Source organism: Syngnathus leptorhynchus, chromosome 3, assembly GCF_054491065.1.
Source record: "Syngnathus leptorhynchus isolate UIUO chromosome 3, UIUO_Slep, whole genome shotgun sequence".
Taxonomy (NCBI): Eukaryota; Metazoa; Chordata; class Actinopteri; order Syngnathiformes; family Syngnathidae; genus Syngnathus; species Syngnathus leptorhynchus.
Window position 1 is genome coordinate 15,930,184 of NC_141197.1, and position 18,074 is coordinate 15,948,257.

Below are 18,074 nucleotides of genomic sequence, written 5' to 3' on the forward strand. Positions count from 1 at the left end.
ATGAAAAAAATCTGGAATAACAGACTTTGAAAGTTGTCATTGTAATAGCTGACGCGTATAGACACGACAAACACGCCAAGCATGCTGGGAACACGTAGACCTGTACACATGCACAAATATACAGACAGGGTGAAGGGTGTGGATGTCTTGGCAAGACTGCAGGTAGACCTGCAACTCACTCACAGGGAGGCTGGGCTGCCGTTTCGGGTTAAGGAAGTCATGACATGCCCCTCCAACGCATCCGTAAATCAAGCCAGCGCGACAGCAGTCTTTGTGTATTTAAGGCGTGCGAGTTGTGTAATAAAGAAATCATCATTGCGTTTAAAAACAAATCTGCTTTCCACTCCCTATCCATTTTATGCTTTTTGACAAGGAAATTAAAAGCTGATTTACTCCCACTCTTGAATTAATTGGGAAAAAAATAGTTTACAACTCTCCATCTTTTTATACACCGTTGAATTTTACAGGTTGAGTCCACCTTATGAGGGAGTTTATGGATGACTTTGCTCGTTGCTTATGGTGCTAAATCAAAAACTAGCCTGGACATGAGCTGCAAATTGGGAAGTTGCTGTTGATATGTTCAGTTTTTGCTTTGGCTGTTCAGTAACATCTGTCAGCAACGGCGAGCGACGTTCACACGGCAGAGTGGTGTACAGTAAACACTCAATAGGTGAAATGCGGAAGTAATGGATGCCGCCCTAAATGATATTCAAAACCTAAATACAGTATCCCCAGAACTATGATCTCAAAAAATTTTATTATTGCAAACTCATCTCACATTACCCTTAAGATCAAGCGGCTTACAGATCATTTCCAAAATATGCACACTGCTGTGAAAATACTTTCTCATTGACTCATTGATAAAAAATTCTCATTTCATAAATACGTACAGAATATACCGACACAACTATACGACAGTATTTTTTTCATTAATTGCTCTCGGGATTCCAAAACCCGAACCCATGAAACATGAAGCTTATTTCAAAACAGTACGAAGGATGAAATAGGATGAAAACAAAACCATCTCATTTCTGAAAGAAACTACAAAACTCTTTCCATCACACCGACAACGGCTGCCATCCTAGTTTACTGTCTCTAGACGAGCAAAAATAAAAGCAAATCTAGCTCAATTTAAAACTCATTCGGGTGCCGCCATAAGAAAAAAACCAGTTGCTCTGATTTTTCTTCTTTACAGCCACCGGCAGCTAAGAGAAGGCGATAAATCCTTGTTGTTTTTTTTTTTTTTCTTCTCCTTACTCGGCTGAGGCAACGGCTGGGCCAGGGTCAAACTGGTAAGACAGATGAAAACAAGAGATTGTCTGGAGGCCACGAGAAGAAAATTGCCGACGAGACGCAGAGACACGCTTTTGTCGAGCTGTAGATCTGTGATGGGACATTGTGTCGGAAGTCGAAGAGGTATTGTGCCTCCACTACTTGTATGCATACTTTCCGGGAAAACAGTAAGCCATGCTTTTTATCCCCTTTAAAAAATATATTTACGATTATGGTTGCATATTTGTTGTTTTTTTTGTCATTGCTCACCCAACCACAGGATGAATGTGCATGTGACGAAGCAGTGGAACGGTGCAGTTGAATTCTTATCCTAGTACACAACTGTTGTGGTCTCAAGAGAAGGAAGAGAAAAGGTCTTCCAAGAAACTCCCAGCATGCAGCCACTTGTATGTAGTACTTCAGGAAATAACCCTTTTTCAGAACCACTGTCGACCTTATTCCTGTTTTTTTTTTTTTTTTTTGTAAATCGCTTGGAGGCGAATATCATATCATGCCTGGCAAGTCGCTTCTTTTGAAAATGTTTCCAAATCCTCGATGACACACATTTGCTTTACGCTCTGCTGCACCTGTCATGTTAAAGCAGCACCGGGCCATCGAGGAGCTTTAGTAATTCCCAGTCTGGCAATATTACTTTGCAACAAGAAGTGCACAAAGCATGAAGAGTCAAGTAACAGTGGCAATCTCGTGATGTAATGTTATGTTTGACAAAGATAAGACTGAAGCGGTAATTGATGATGAAAGAAAACTCTCCAGAATTCACAACTTATTTATTGTGTTACTGTATATCTTGTATGACAACATACAAGATGCAACACAATAAATAAAGGTGTTTTGAAAAAAAATATATGAAAATAATAGTATGTATAAATGTATTACAATCGTAAAATAAATAATTTAAAAATAAATGGTTTAAAAATAACCCATATCCCCAAAAATAGTTGACAAAATAATAAAAAACAAATGGATATTAAAATGAAGAATAAAAAATAAAAAACAGTGCTAATAAATCCACTAAGATGTAAATTGCAAAAAGAATGAAAATATCAAAATGAAGAACTTAAATTAAATTAAGAAAATAATACAAATAATGTGAAAAAATAAAATAATTAAATGAAATAAAAGTAATACAGATAATTGTAGGAAAAAACTACCCTGAATAAATCAAAGTAAAAAAATAGCAAAATAATAAAAATATAGGAAAAAATAAATGAAATAATTGATTAGAAAATTTCATTTCTTGCAAATACTGATGTTAATTTATTATATATATATAATTTCTAGAAATAATTAATCTATAGTATCTTTTCAGTCATTGCTCATAGAATTATATACCAATAATATTTTGGATGGCTTTAAACAATCTACAAAATTGATTGGCAGTCACTTTAACATCAACATCATGTTTCATCTGTGTGTGACAAAATCGTTGCAATATGACAGATAGGGAAATGGCGACAAGACGTCATCGTTCTTACCTGCCATCATCTTCTGGGCCTCGTACGGCTCCATGTATCCGTCGTTTTCTGTGGTCACTTTTTCCGTGCTGGCCTGTGTGCCGCCGACCTGCTCGGCATCAAAAGGGTCAGCGTAGTCCTCCAGGATAATGAGCTGCGAGGGGATACGACAAGGTGAAATTGCGGCAATTTTTATTTTTTTTTTATGCTCTGTTAAACACAATGAGGTGTCAGGAGGGTTGCGATGAAAGATAAGGCAGCATGCCGTGCGCATTGGACATCTGCAGAGTCAGTCCACCGGATGAAGTAATACATAAGCCCGTATGCTCCCGCACACCGCAATGTCCCAGCGTGAGGCTTCCAGCACGCTCTCTCTGCAAATGCTGCTCGGCCTAATTATACGACAGTGACAAGCCCACTTTTCAAAAAGTAGAGGCTTCGAGCAGGCCTGTTGGTCTTTCTTAGGACAAGCAATTTGACAGATTTATAACCGTCCGGCCGGCCAGTGAGCCCGAGCTAATTGCAGTCTTGCGAAGTAGATGGCAATTAGGCGGACGTCCCGAGACCCGAGGAACACGGCCCAAGACTGGAAGGAACGCTGTGTACATCGACAGGGCCTTCAGGGGGTGTATTTGCATCTGTGAAATATTTTTTTTTGAAAAGTAAACATTTGTCCTTTGAAAGGAACTCGAGGAGTCTGTACTTGCTGTTAGAAAATACTCTCAAACTCCAGACTTCATATGATTGCATCTTGACATTCTCTGTTCATAGAGACAGTGTGACAAGGCTATTGCGTTTCCATTTACTTTTGTCTATTTTACTTGGTTTAGTAGCTAGAAAGTCTGCCTCACAATTTCGAGGTTAAGGGTTAAAATCTCGACAGCAGCCTCCCTTGCCTTACACCCAAGAATGGTTAAGAAGAAAAACAAACATGTTAAGCCTGTTGAAGACTGAATTGTACATCCCATTGACAACAAGTGCAACAGGAAATGGATGGTTCTAGTTCGTGTCAGTTTTGAAATATTTATTGTGGTTCTTTTTTTAGACAAACCTTCAATTTCAACAGGGGTGTGTTCACTTTCTATTACACGCTGTACTTCCTTCCGGTATGTTTCTGAGAAACATGGAGAGTGACGGCAGCTTTCACGTGTCAGTGCTGCTGCATGCTACAAGTCCACAATGTGTCAATATTTGGGATTATTTTGGTGAGAAAACTAGATGCGACAGGAAAGCTGTAGGCTAAGCAGCCGCCTCGCACTTGTCACACCGCCAATCGATAGAATCGAGCTTCCAAAAAAAAAAAATGTCAGCCTCTTTATAACATTCGTTATGACATCACCACACTGGATGTGACTTCGAGTTACCTTCACTGTCCTCAAACAAGGCACTTAACAATTTCAAATCATGCCGGCGCTAGTAAAACACTGATGTATCGGTCCAATCAGCCAAATGCTTATGCATCGACCTCAGGGTGCACGACGGGCACGACACCCTGTGAGTCATGAGCGCCGGGAAATAATTTAGACTAAATATAAACAAGCATATCACTCATCGGAGCTGTGCTGAAACAACAATCAGGGATAGACATACGCACACGCACACAAACACACACACACCCTATCATGCCTCGAGTAATCATCTGTAATATAAGTGGGAAAGCACCAACAATTTGAAGCATTGACTGAGTCACAGTTTAGCTCACTTTCCACCAATCACAGATTAAGTCATTGTACAATATTAAGCCCAATGTTATCCGATGATTACAAGAATACAATACAGCCACTGCGCAATTTATTTGGGAGAGAGAAAACGTAACTAATAGGGATTGGTCTAATAATATATGAATCTACTGTGAGCTTGAACTCCACTTTTCATGGTGGTAAAATATTGAGCTGCTTGAGGCAGTTGTGCCGAACAAGAAATGATTTAAGATGTTGATGTTTCATTCTAAATGTCATTACATATATCACTATTTGCACAAAAGGAAATGACTTTTGTACTCTGTTCATTTACTGTCTGAATTCCGAACTTAAAACAGTCATCTTGAAGGCCGCAATGATTATTTCAAAAACCTAGATAATTTGATTAAAAAAAAAATAATGAAAATAAATGTCTTCCTGGAAGCTTTACCTTAATCACTTTACCACACTGACTAATGTTACTGCAGGCTCAAATAGAAATAAGTTGGCTTCGAGCCAGGAGGAAAGACAGAGCTAGTAGAACATGCTTAGCTAATTTAACATGGTAAACCGTGGCTCGTTGGAACGTAATATAATACCCCTAAAGTTCGTAACGAAAACTGTCTTTCGTGTTACATTCTCGCAGAATGTCGTGTAAACCGCTTAGCGACATCTTTACCGTACGTTCTCAGACGATGAATAGTAACTAGAGGACAACAGGCAAATTTTCTCGCGGCTACTGTGTGTTAAATCCTCCTATCTTCCAATGCTGCCCTTTTCCATCTGTTTTAGGGAAAATAACTAGGCCTTGTTCTGCCGCAGCATAATTATGGGTTCCTCAAATGTTATGCTTCTGTGAGTTTCAAGTCCAGCACAAACATGGCCCTGGTTTGTTTTTGCGCCACAAAATAAAATACATATGTTTCTCTCGCAAATAGAGGTAACAAAAAAGAAAACCATCTGCAACACAAACACAACAACCTCAGGGCCCATACGACCTCAAATCACTTAGCAAAATAAATATCAATCATGATCGCAGTTTGATTACCGCCTTGTCATGAGTTAGCATGAAAGCTCGAGCAACGGTAATGCCGACTCGTGTGCCAAACCGAGCTCTTACGCAGCTCGTACCCGAGAAATAGTAACCCTCACTATGAAAACATAATGAATCACATCAATTCCCATTCGATTGTGGTACTTCAATGGAGTGGTTCGAGGTCGGAGGCCATGGCCCACAAAAACACCCAAAGTGATGTAATTTGTCTCTGTGCTGGCATAGCATGACTTGGCTTTATGTGCTGGTCAATTTATACCTTGGGAAAGGTTTTGACTAAGTATGGCGGAACGTCAGAACACCCGTGCAACTTGACCATTCAATATTATTTTTCTGGAAATTGGTTCTGACAACCAAAATTCAACATTTGATAATTTAGCTTTAATCTTGGTAAAGTTCACTGCCCCTGTGGACACATATGCGTCCTGGTCGATCCATAAAATAAGTGGACAATAATGATAGAAGAATTAGAATAAGAAGCCATTACCGAAAATAAAACGTGAAATAAAAAACTGTGGTGAAGAAATTCAGTTCACTATTTCCTATGAGGTAAGTGATTATGAATTCTAACCAATTGGAACGGCTTGTGTTTGACATGAAAGGCTTCACGATAGCTGCAAATCAAAAACGTCCTTTTCTATGCTCAAGGTCTTCAAACACTTTCTACTGCCTTGTTATGGATCCTCATGAGCCGCAGGATGTTTGAGCATGCTTCAGGAAACAACAGCATCATTGATTGAGTTACGGGCGGAGCTGCTCCAAAAGCATGACATCATCTTTGCCTTTCCTGTTGACATAGCGTTGGACAAACGAAGGACGAGTGAGCGATGAAATCGTTGCCAACAGCCTTCAAACGGTTGCCTGAGTGGCGAGTTTAGCTATAAAATCTCAAAGAACTGCAATATTTTAAAGTGTGTGCTTTGCCTTCCCGAGCAATCAAAATGGGATTTCAGACTGACAGTTTAACAGTGATATTTGGAAGGCAAAAAGAAAAATGGGATTTTGCAATCAAACACACCAGCTGAGCCACTAATTTGAACGGTCGGGAGCAATTTGATTCAATATCAGTTTTCAATGCATTTCATTTAACCGTGTGTATCAGACTGACTAGTCCAGAACCAAATGTGAAGGCTAGTGCATGTTTAAAATGGAGGCTGAGAGGCGGGTTACACCCCGCAACTGGTCATCAGTCAAGACACAAATTTACATTCCCATTCACAGTTAATACAAAGACATCATGTTTTTCTTCAAAGAGAGGTCATCACTTCAAGTTAATTGCCGGGTGTTGTCCAATGTACAAAATATTTGAGGTTGAAAGACGAACTTGATTTATGAGGCGATGTTTTCAATACCAACAATGAGTCTTAATGGATGCTAACGTGGTTGCAATGTTGTGTGTGTCTATGTTTACGTTCCGTGGGATGTAATGAGAGACTAGTTTAGGTCAGTCTACCTCGTCTTTTACCATTACATTGCCTTTCTTCATAACATTCCTAGTTTATGACTCCAGTTTTGTGTAACATGAATATACGAGCGCTAACGTTGTTTAAATGATACGCAGTTAAGTCAGTAAATACCTCTTGGACATTATTTAGAAATACAGTTTATAATTTGCTTGAAGCTGGGGAATGGTTGATCCAAAATATGTATAGACCATTTTCAGTAGCTTTTCTTTTGCTATTTTGAAGGCAGTAGCGAGAAACTAAAGCAGTCGTTTCAAACAGGAACAAATTGAAGGTCAGTTCCAGCCCTCATAATCCAGTCTTTTGTTGTCCACACCATTAATAATTAATTCTCATTACATTTGAACCAGCAATCACTTTGACTGAAAAAGCCCCACCAGCTTATCCCCGGTTGCCTCGTTGATAACTCTTAGTGGATGTAGATGAGGCAGTTAGTATTTGCAAACGGCACCAAAATGTCCGTCCGGTCCCACGGCGCTAATGACCAACCGACAGCAGGAGAAAGCATGAGGCTGTGAGCGGCAAGTCGGCATCACCCGGGGACGCACCATCTGCCTCGCGGCATGGCCAGGGTGTGTCGGGACCGCAGCCAAGTCGCAGCCTGGAGTAAAACTCCCCACGGAATCAAAGCTTGGAGGCCTTTTTTGTTATATTTTTAATACTTACTTTTCACTGAACCCGAAATCCAACTGAATCCTGAGATATCTGACATGAATATCAAGATATGAAATTCTGTTCTTTTTGTTCAGCCCTCCTCCAAAGTTCTTTAATAAAGGTGAGTTTGAATGGACGCTTTGCTGTCTCAAGGGTGAAATTCATCCCCGTGTTGTCAAATAAGAATCTGGCAGAACTACCGCAAAGGCTTAAGCCACGTCCCATTGGTACCTCTAACCCAGATTCCAAAACCCCATTTCTTATATCCATCCGCCTGTTCCCAGGCGAAGGCAATACTTGTTGAAATGCGCTGCAGTTCTCAGCCAATGAAGTCCTCTTCGCATCAGCGGAACAGAGGGAGAACATTAGCGAGGCGACCACGCCGCAACTGGCACCTGCCACTTTGGCTCAATATTTGACGACCCGAAAGCGCCTCCGATTTCACTTCGATTGGGGCCCTCATTCTTCCATTACATGGGAGAAAACATTGACGGCAATTGTCCTTCTGTGCACTTACGGGAGAGAAAGCGAGTGACGGCATATGGCTGGAGAGAGATAAAAATCGTAATGGTTGCATTAGTTGTCATTTGAGCTCAGGGGCCTGGTGATGTGGCACTTCTAATTAACAAAGGCTCCGCTGATGGTTTATTTTTCGACAGTCTTCAGTAATTATGAGCCACGTGTTAACCGGACAAATTCCAAGACAGGCCTGGGTTGTGCTGACGTGAGCGTGACATTTATTCCGCGACGGCAGCGGCGAGGATTGAGCGGAGCTCGTCAAGGTTGAAGCCCCACTGGGAATGGCAGAAGAGTCCTCAGGCTGTCCAATGGAGGGAAAGAGAAGGACTGGTGTGTGTGATTTATGTTTCATGCCACGAGGGATTTCAGCCACTGATTGCCCGATACTTCACAGTGCTTAGCAGCTCAATTGCATTATGGCCTTTCAAAGGTTTTTTTTTTCTGTTTGTCAGCATGCAAAGCAAGCAAACGGCAGGAGCTCTTCAGAAAAAGGAGAAAAGACAAGAAGAGGGGATATTTTTTCTCATTTTTTTCTCTTTCGTGGTACTAGTTTAAATTCAGGTGAGTAAAATATAAAGGTTTGCTGGAAAATTGGTATGTCGTCTCCAGTGGTACCAGTTGGAGAAGTAACAATGTTAGTGGAGCCAAATCAGTAGTATGCAGTCGAAAAGTGGCGCGTGTCTGCCAAACAAACCAAAGTAAAAGCGAAAGAAAGATTGAGCTTGTTTGCACTCGGTAGCGATAACAGCTTTCAGTCTTGTGGGAGGACTTTCGTCAAGATTCTTGGAGTGTGGCTCTGGGACTTTTTGTCCGGATGAATCTTTGTGAGGTCAGTCATGCTGGAACAGAAAAGGGCCTTCCCAAACATTTGCCACAAAGTTGGAGGCATGGAGTAGTCCGAAAAGGTCGTCTGGGTGTGCGAATGTTTTAAACCCTGAATTTTGGCCCATGTCAAGCTTTGTTCGACACGGGGAAACAACCAAAAACTGGCAGCCTGGCGACACAACAAAAACTGTTGAAGTAAAATAAAAACATCGCACTGGTGAGCTATTTTTAGAACAAATCTGCGGGATATTCATGTGGTGCCTGGGGGCTGCCTGATCCCCACGGGCACCTGGTTGGTGACCCGTGATGTAGACTTTCAACTACCCTGCAAAACATGTTTAGAGATATGGACAGAAACCCGAGTAGCTGAAGAAAACCCACACCATCATGGAGATAGCAAGCAACCTCCAAGTACAGATTAAAACACAGATTTCCTAACTGTGAATTGCTAACCGCAATCCCATTGGGCAATTTTTAAAACAAAATGATCCAGATTGATTAATTACCTCATTAAGATGTCTGTCTCTAAACTACTGACCGTATCGCAAAGTGCTTGGCTGTTTTGTGTAAGTCATTTGGCACAATGCAGTAGCCGCTATCGGTGCTGTTGTGTTTGTCAGCGGCGATTCTCATTAGCATTAATCACGGCAACCACTGCACAGGACTGAACTGCATTAAATATCTTCCAGACAGACTGGGCAGATGGCGCACAAAACTGCCTTTTACCGCTGACACAAAGCCACCTTTAATGAAACTTTATGGAATACATTTCCAAAAGCATCACAATTGCTACTCGAGCATTCTCAGGGAGAATTACGTCCTCCCTCTAAAGGCCTACTGAGAGACTAGAGAAGCTAATCGTGTTATCGTATTTGCTATGAAGACATTTTTCTCAATCAAGCTGTGCGAGCACTTCACTTGAGGGCAACTGCGGGTTGTTGTTTTTTTTTTTTTTTTGCAGGTGAATTCATTTGCTTTGCTTTAATCTAATTGTAGACTCATCTCAGAGCACCTGAATGAGACTGCCAAGCGTAAACAAACAGTGATTTATGTCAGGGGAGCAATGATATAATCAAGGTCGCGTGTCTTGGAACTCTTCCAAAGGTACGCTGATAATTTATTCGTAAAAGTCTCTTCTATTTTAGTTGCAATTCACTCCCAGAGCGGTGGATTTTTTGGTAGACGTTGAAAGGATTTCATGTTGAACACACGCAGCCATTAGTTTCCTCTCCCTCTGAGACATCTGTGCCGCAACGCTTACAGCAAATTTATTACCAACCCCACTCCCACTTTGAGATTAGGAACACATTTGACGACTGCGCGCTTCACATCTTTGCATTGCTGCCTATGTGGGCCAGCTCTAATACCTCAGCCATGTTTATAGCCAGGCGTAGTTTCCATAGGAAAGCTTCCAGAGTTGTGATATCATTGACCAGACTCCAGTGGCAACAAACTATCTAAATATCCACGCGGCGCAATCTGTAATTTTAAATTTGTATGGCGTTTAAAGTGCAGCTGGGTCAGCCTCCATGCAAATTCAAACTGCAGCTACGGCGATGGGCTGAATTTAGTCAGCCATGTTCTTAGAATAAGAGATGATGATTCCTGGTAAGTAACATTGGAAAAGGGGCATCCATTTTAGGAGCCCACTCAGCACTGTACATACACTTTACCGATCATGATACGGTTTCTAACCCGATTTCAAGTCAGCCAATTAAATTTGGATTGCCGTTAGTAAGCCAGTGTACACGAAGATGAAAAGTGATAGGGAACTTGCGACCAATCCGCAGGTAGGATTAAAAAAAAAAACAAGTTTTAGGACTCCAGCCCAAACGAGAAGAGAGTGGAGCACCGTATAAAAGAGAAGAGAGCGGAGCGCCGTATAAAAGTTCCTTCAATATATATGATAGATATTCAAGATGAAGTACTTGGCGACACGCTTGGCGGCACCCAATTTCCTTCCTTTGCCACCCCCCCCTAGACGCCCCGTGATAGGTTTATTGGCGGCATTGCCGCAGCGCAATAGTGCTGGTGCAGCAGCGGAATGTTAAAAAAGTTATAAACTATGTTAATCCCACATGCGCTGTAATTACACGGGAAATGCTCATTTGTATTTTTCTTCTTTGACAATGCATGAGAAGGATTAAAGAAGGGGGGAAAAGCTCACATGCAAGAATGACGATGCATACTAACAAGTTTGGGGTCATATTGGGCACAAGAAAACAGAATCTCAAAGGTAAACAAAGCTGTTTTTGTTTTTAGATGAGTACAAGTTGATGATGAAACAGACGTCAATTAAGGATGTAACAGACAGGGTGGAGTCTCGAATCCCTGCAAGCAACAATCGCTAATGTGTTAGCACAAAGCGGTGTCATCAGTGGCCCATGCGACCGCCACGGGCCAGTCGCTATTTGTTACTTTTTTTTTTTTCAACATCCGAACTTTTGCTCCAGCCGGAACAGCTGTGAACATTTAACCCTTGGTTAGACATTTTAGCCAAGCAAGGCGAGCACAGACTTGTCGAGTTAAAAAGGGAATGTCGCCAAGCCGTAAACACTTCCTGTCAGGAAGGGAGCACTTCCCAAATCCTGGAGTGAGGGAAGCTACGGCAAACAATTGCAGACAGTGGCTGACTTTCTCAAACTGCATATTGACGAGAATATTTTTATAGTATGCGGGAAATTATTTACACCAGGTTGGAATTCCTCTAATTTATGACACAAGAAATATCGAACATTTGTCTTTTGTGTCCCAAAAATTATATCAGTTAAAAAATGTCGTTCAAAAGATCCAGAAACCGAGATTCAGACATGATAGCTCAACATATCCAATTCTATGTATTTATAGGCTAACGTTAGATTGGATGGGCAAAAAAAAATGTTCCGTTCTGTATCGTAGAAGCTCCAATACGAACATCATCATCCAGCAGGTTGTCTGTTGACCTCCTGCCGAGCAACACAAAGAAATAACATTGAGCAAATGCAGAATCAGTACGATCATGTGGAAAAATACCACTCGGCTAAAGCATATGTTTGTGTCGTTTTAACTCGCGGAAAGAAGAGCCGATTCCTGGCGTCCATTTAATCAGTGGGTTGCGAGAATTTGCCCAACCACCGAGACTCCCCCAGGCGATACGCGCTATCATTAAACAAAATGGATGACATGTCGAGAGCGGCCGTCTGAGACCTAATTGTGACCTGGTGGAGTTGTTTGACTGAGCTCGTCGAGACAACGAGATTGGAAGAGACAGCGGGGTACGCCTGATTGCGGCAAAGCGTGCTTACAAAATGCCATCCGATGAATTTTGGCCTCGCTGTTTATAAAACCCCAAAACCGTGAGTAGTTATTATATTCAATAATGCGGGATTACGGCATAGTGATGTTTATGCAACGAGCTTTGCGGATTGCTAAATTATATCGGAGGCTTTCCAGTGTTTTCACGACAAGATGACATCAGGCCATCTAACGGGGCGTAACCGTGAATCCAAAACAACAAAAGCGACTTCCTTCTTTTTCCAAAACTTCCAGCTCACACATAGGCTTTCTGAGAATGTTTGGCACGATGGTCCTTGGGTTTTTTTAGGAGCCGGTGACTAACTTGTTGACACCAGTAACCCGAGGTGACACTAGGGAAAAATTCCTGAGACACTTCAAATAGTTTGGGAAGTCTGTGGTCTTCTGAAAACAAACACATTCCAATCAGTTTTGATTTAAGAACATGCATGATGGAAAATTGGGCACAAGTAGCAGGTTGTTTGTAAAATTCAACAACCAAGTACATATTTCAGAAAATGTGTCCATGGCTGATTTAATTGCTCTCAATTTCTCTGTCCAAAATTGTTCTTTGTTGGACATTTCGGATTAGCTGCTTGTTTCTGTACCTGGCACATAGACAATCATATGCAATCCATTTTCCATATGTACCTCTCGAATGAAGACTGATTCTGTTGAAATGACAGAGTAGGAAATATGTCTGGTATGACATCATCAACCTATAAAAAGATGTTTTTACAGCTAAATGTGAAAAATGCATCACACTGACCAGCGTGGCCTGTCAGACCTCTCGCCAAGCACTTTCAAATAGAAAGTGTTACAAAACATGATAGGCGCTGATGTCTTTCCATCCATTTCGGGGCTCTCTGAAAAAAAGCCCACTCCCGCGCCCCATGTTGATGAGACTGCGACTGACATTTTTCAAGCTATCACGGCGGGGCTGAGATGAGGACGGGAGAAGACGCTGATTTTGAAGCGCTGAGGTGAGAAGTCAGGTGAACACATTATGGCTGAAATGGGAAAACTGCTGGTACTACCAAAAGACCAAAAAAATACATTTTTGGTGTCGTTTTATCTGACCATTCGTGACTTCGGATGAATTGCATTGAACCTTCCAAACTAGTACTCGAGTGAAAGATTAAGACGGAAGATCACAAGTTCAACTTTGTCCTAAATATTGCTTGTCAGTGATGCTTTATACAGAACAGGAACACTCCGGGGGAGGAAGTAGAAAAATGCCAGATTTTACAAGCAGTAAAGGCTTTTGGGGAATGCTGAGCTAGGTACTTATACAAAAGTCTCACTGAGGAGAAGAACCAGAATGAGCTCAGTGGAAATTTGTTTCTAGGTCTAGATGTTTCAGTGTATGCTCTAGACTGGAGCAGCCGATTCCCCAGTGTGTCAACACACGCTAATGATGGCGGGCCACGAGGATGCCGCAGTATCCGCGCCTTTTGTTTACACCTTTTTTTTTTTTTTTTTTGCTGAGTGCTACCTCATCGTCACTTTCCCGCTCGCCCTTGACTAAAAGTTGAGGGCAGCGATGAGCTAGCCGATGAGGCCTATAATGAGTTCGGAGGCGGGATGAGAATTGATCACCTCTCTCGACGCCGTCTCGCGTGAAGGGCTTACCATCATTAAAAGAAAAAAAAAAACACACAACAGCCTTGAAAGAGCACGACAAGGAAGTCTCTGTCAGGAGTATCCAAATCCCGTAGCCAAGATTTAATATTTTACTAAAGAATTTGGGTTCCATTCAAAATTCTTTGAATTATAATATGCCGGACTGCCAGACTTTATCAAAGTCATCCTAAGGTGAGCAATTTGCTTTCCCCCTCCTTCTTTAATAAGTAAAAACAAACCTGGTAAATAAGCCTTTATTCTTCCATTGGCATTCTGCTAATCAGCCAAGTGCTGATATAATTAGCGTTCATCAGTCAAGTAATTAAAACATCGATGCAACCAAGCAGGAAGAAGTTGAGTCACTTTGTGCAGCCTCAATTGGGTTTAGTCTGTATTGTTACAACTTCCCTCAATAGACAAGAAGGATGTAAAGGTGTTCTGTAAAATATGCAGACGCTTTGTCACTGTGGGTTGTGACATGCTATCATTTACATATTAGCATTTGATTCTGATTGCTAGTAACTGATGACAAGGCAAAATGCCCCCCCACCTGAATATCACATTTTAATTCAAAAATGAACAATCAGATCAACATTCAATGCCCAGTGTAATTTTTTCCCCATCCTTTTCATATTTTTCTGTAAAAGTAGCATCCACTTGTTCCTAAAATCAATACAAACAAGAGAATCAGCTCAAGTAAGCATCACACTTCCCAATCTTTACAACACTTGTGATCAAACCCTCAGCATCTGACGAGAAACCTTTAAAGCCGATCTCTCTGTGTGCTGCTCAAGAGCGCCGGGTTGTCAGCGCTCGTTTCACACGGCACGGACTGCTCAGAATGCACGGCACACTACACAAAGTGAAGTCTGTTAAAGCCAATGTGTGAGAGTGTACTACCGATGTGTAATCAGTTTGAACAGCTGCACTGGTTGAAGCAAAAGGATAGTTGTTTTTTTTTTTTTTTTTTGCTTGCTTGCTTCACATAAGTGTAGGACTGATAAAACCGAGCTGCAGAAGTAGGTGCGTTTAATGACTTTGTCATGCTTGCTGATCTTCAGGCATATGGGAAATATACTTTGGATGGCAATAACAGTTGTTTGGTGGGGAGGGGGGGGGGGGTTGTGGAGGCAAATAAGGCACAGATGCTGCACAACACGAATTGCAGTGTTAACAAGCGACATGCAAAAAAAAGTGCCAATACAAATGTTGTCGCTAGAGTCACCTTCACTGTGCTACAAAAAAATATTACCGCCCCAGGAATGGATGTTATTGTGACGTAGTGGTGACACAAAAGCAGTTTTAATCGCGTCTATCTGTCTGCTTAGTAAGTCGATGATATCAATGATAATATTAAATATGCGGTTAGTTGTTTGTGAAGATAGGCTGCAAACATTCCACACAGACGGATAACACTCGTCATCACACAGGCTCGTCCTTAACCTCGCCGGCAACGCACTTCTCAGGTTTCTTCTGCGCGCGCGCGCGTGTGTGTGCATGCGTGCGTGCATGCATGCGTGCGTGCGCTCATGCGTGCGCGCGTGCGTGAATTCCTGAGAGGCCAGGGCATGACAAAGTGCTCCTAGAAGCATTCTGCCTGCCTGTCTGTCTCCACGTTGACTTTGTGCTGACACAACAGCTCCCTGCAGTGTGGCAAAAGCATGGATGCAAATGTTGTCTTCTTAGTAATCAACTAAAATTAGTTCATTTGGCTCTCAGTTCGGATCCCTGTCACATTCGTGAAAAGATCAGTAGGCTTAAATCCGTCTATAAGATGTATCTCGCTTCTCGCCCAAAATTTGCTGGGATAGGACAAGCTATAGAAAATGTATGGATGTCATTTTAAAAGTGCAATTAAAAACCTTATGTGGGATTCCACAACAGATGATCAAATATACTGTCATTTGCTAAACTTTTACATTTTTATGAAGTCCTTTGAGGGCCAAACTAAATATATGACAAGAAATATGATGCAACATTCTGACGCAAGCCGACAATCTATCGGCAAATTGCGACAAAGCCAATTGGCTGCATTGTTGCTTCTGTGTTGACGATATTCACTAGAATAAATGCAAATATTTCCTCTGGCTTTATCCCACATTCCAAAACATTGCATGACAGCTTCATTGAAGATGCTAAACTGTCTATAGGTAGAAATGTGAGTTGTTTGTCTCCATGATCCCAGCATTGACAGGTGGCTAGTACAGGGTTTACACTGCACACTGATAGGATCCATCTTATCCACAAGCCTAGAAGTTGTATAGAATACAATATATTTATTTGAAAAAAGGTTTATATAAAAATAAATACCCACTGGTTGATCTTGTTTTCATATAAAGAAAAAGGTAATGCATAAAATCATGGATATACTAAATGGGTCTGTCAATAATGTTAAAACTCGACTGTGCTGAAAAGATTACGTGAACGCACCACGATGAGCGTAAAACTATGGGTACAAAGTGAAAGTAAGAACATGACACAATTTTGCGTTTCATTACATGTCTAGTTGGTTGTGGAGTGGACCGCGTTCACGCGTAACTTCCCTGCCGCGCAGGTTAGTCATTAGTCGGAAGTGAGCCGCCGCTCGTACCGTGTGACAAGTTCCACCGGTTGTCACACACACCAAAAAAAGTGGGTCAAGTTGTCAGAATTCTGATTTTATTAACTGGACTTTGAATGAGGCGGTTTAAAACACATCACTCGTTTCTGATCGTGACAGTTCGTCTCAGTTTAAAGACTAAAAAGTTCACGCACCTTCTCCTTGCTGTCCTGCTCCGTGGGGGGCGACGTGGGAGATTTCACGCTGCTCACGGCGACGGCTTGAGCGACCACCACAGCGCCGCCTCCTCCACCACCAGTACCCGGCGCCGGGTTGGTCTTCTCCACCGTCTCCACCTTGATGAGTCGTTTCTTCGGTGACACGTATTTGATGTCCGGCGAGCCCACTGCGAACGCGATATTTCCGTCGGGAGTGTACGGGTCCTCGAAGTCCAGCTCCTTTTGGAGTTTGTACGCGGCAAGAATGTCCGGCTGAGCAGGGCTCAGCGTAAAAGTGGCCCCCGTTTGGAAGCCAGGCGCGCCGGGCACACCGGTGAGGCAGTGTCGGTAGTCCGGCTTCGGGGGCGCCGGAGGAGGTGCTTTGGTAGTTTTGAATCCGAGGTGCTCCTTTAACCACTTGGCCATGCTGCCAGAGCATCGCTTACGATCCAAAAAATGACTGTACTTCGTTTTTTCTTTCTTTTGTCCTCTTTTTTTGGAAGTTCCAGGAGTCTGGACCTGGCAGTGTGAATGAAGTCCGTGGGTCAGCCGGGAGCCGCAGCCGGCCGGGGGGCTGGAGGGCTTTATCGAAGGCACTTTTCCGCTGTGAAAGTCTGTCACACGCACTCACACAACAAACACCACGCTCACGTTGGCTTTCGACTGTAGTATAATGTGCGTGTGCGTGTGTGTAATGCGTGTGCTCCACACACGTCAAATTTCCACGCTGCGCAACATGGGAGCGACAGTGAGGACACGCCCCCTATACTTTCCTACTTCCACCCCCTTCCTTCTTGAAGCAACCTGCTCTCCGTTACCTGACAATGTTCACTGCCCCCTGTTGGACACCCACTTAAAGCATGGGAGCACCGAATAAGCAAAATCAATTTTTATTATTTACCGTATTGGCCCGAATATAAGACGATGTTTTTTTTTTTGCATTGAAATAAGAGGGGGTCGTCTTACATTCGGGGTCTAGACATTGTACCCATTCACTTGTTAAGTTAAAGGTTGCTGGTATCGACTGAGTACGTTGTTGTGAGTCTTTGACACAAAGTGAGTATATTTATTTAAATCCATTTTCAGAACCACTTCTCCATTTGTCAGTCAACTATTTGCACTCACAATCACACCTACGGGCAATTCCTACCATGCATGTTTTTAGCATGTGAAAAACGCAGTCCCTGGAGGAAACCCACACAAGCAGAGGGAGAACATACAAACTTCTCACAGGAAGGCCGGAACTGGAATCGAACCCTCACCCTCTGCAGTGTGAGGCGGATGTGCTAACCATTTGCCCGCCGCGCCGCCCGTAAAACTGACTTCAGATGACATGACATAAATTAATCCATTCGACACTAAATATTCTTTACGGTCCAAGTACTTCCTATGGCTGCATCAAGAATATTTCTGTGTGGTGCATCCATACAGTCTCCCTTGCACTACTTACAGAGGACGCGTCTCCTTTGAGACACCGGAT

General features: G+C 42.4%; 1 protein-coding gene across 3 annotated transcripts in view; it reads right to left on the bottom strand.

Annotated features, from left to right (window-relative positions):
- shf (Src homology 2 domain containing F) overlaps positions 1-17,314 on the bottom strand; it is a 54,949-nt gene extending 37,635 nt beyond the window's left edge. For 2 of the 3 annotated variants that reach the window (XM_085907489.1, XM_085907488.1), the window contains exons 1-2: positions 16,592-17,314; positions 2,769-2,901 (exon numbers count right to left, since the gene is read on the bottom strand). In XM_085907489.1, coding sequence (XP_085763615.1) covers positions 2,769-2,901; positions 16,592-17,020 — 562 coding nt within the window. In that variant the 5' untranslated portion in view covers positions 17,021-17,314. The remainder of the gene's footprint in view (positions 1-2,768; positions 2,902-16,591) is intronic. The other variant, XM_085907491.1, reaches the window with a different exon arrangement.
- Between the last annotated feature and the right edge of the window lie 760 nt (positions 17,315-18,074).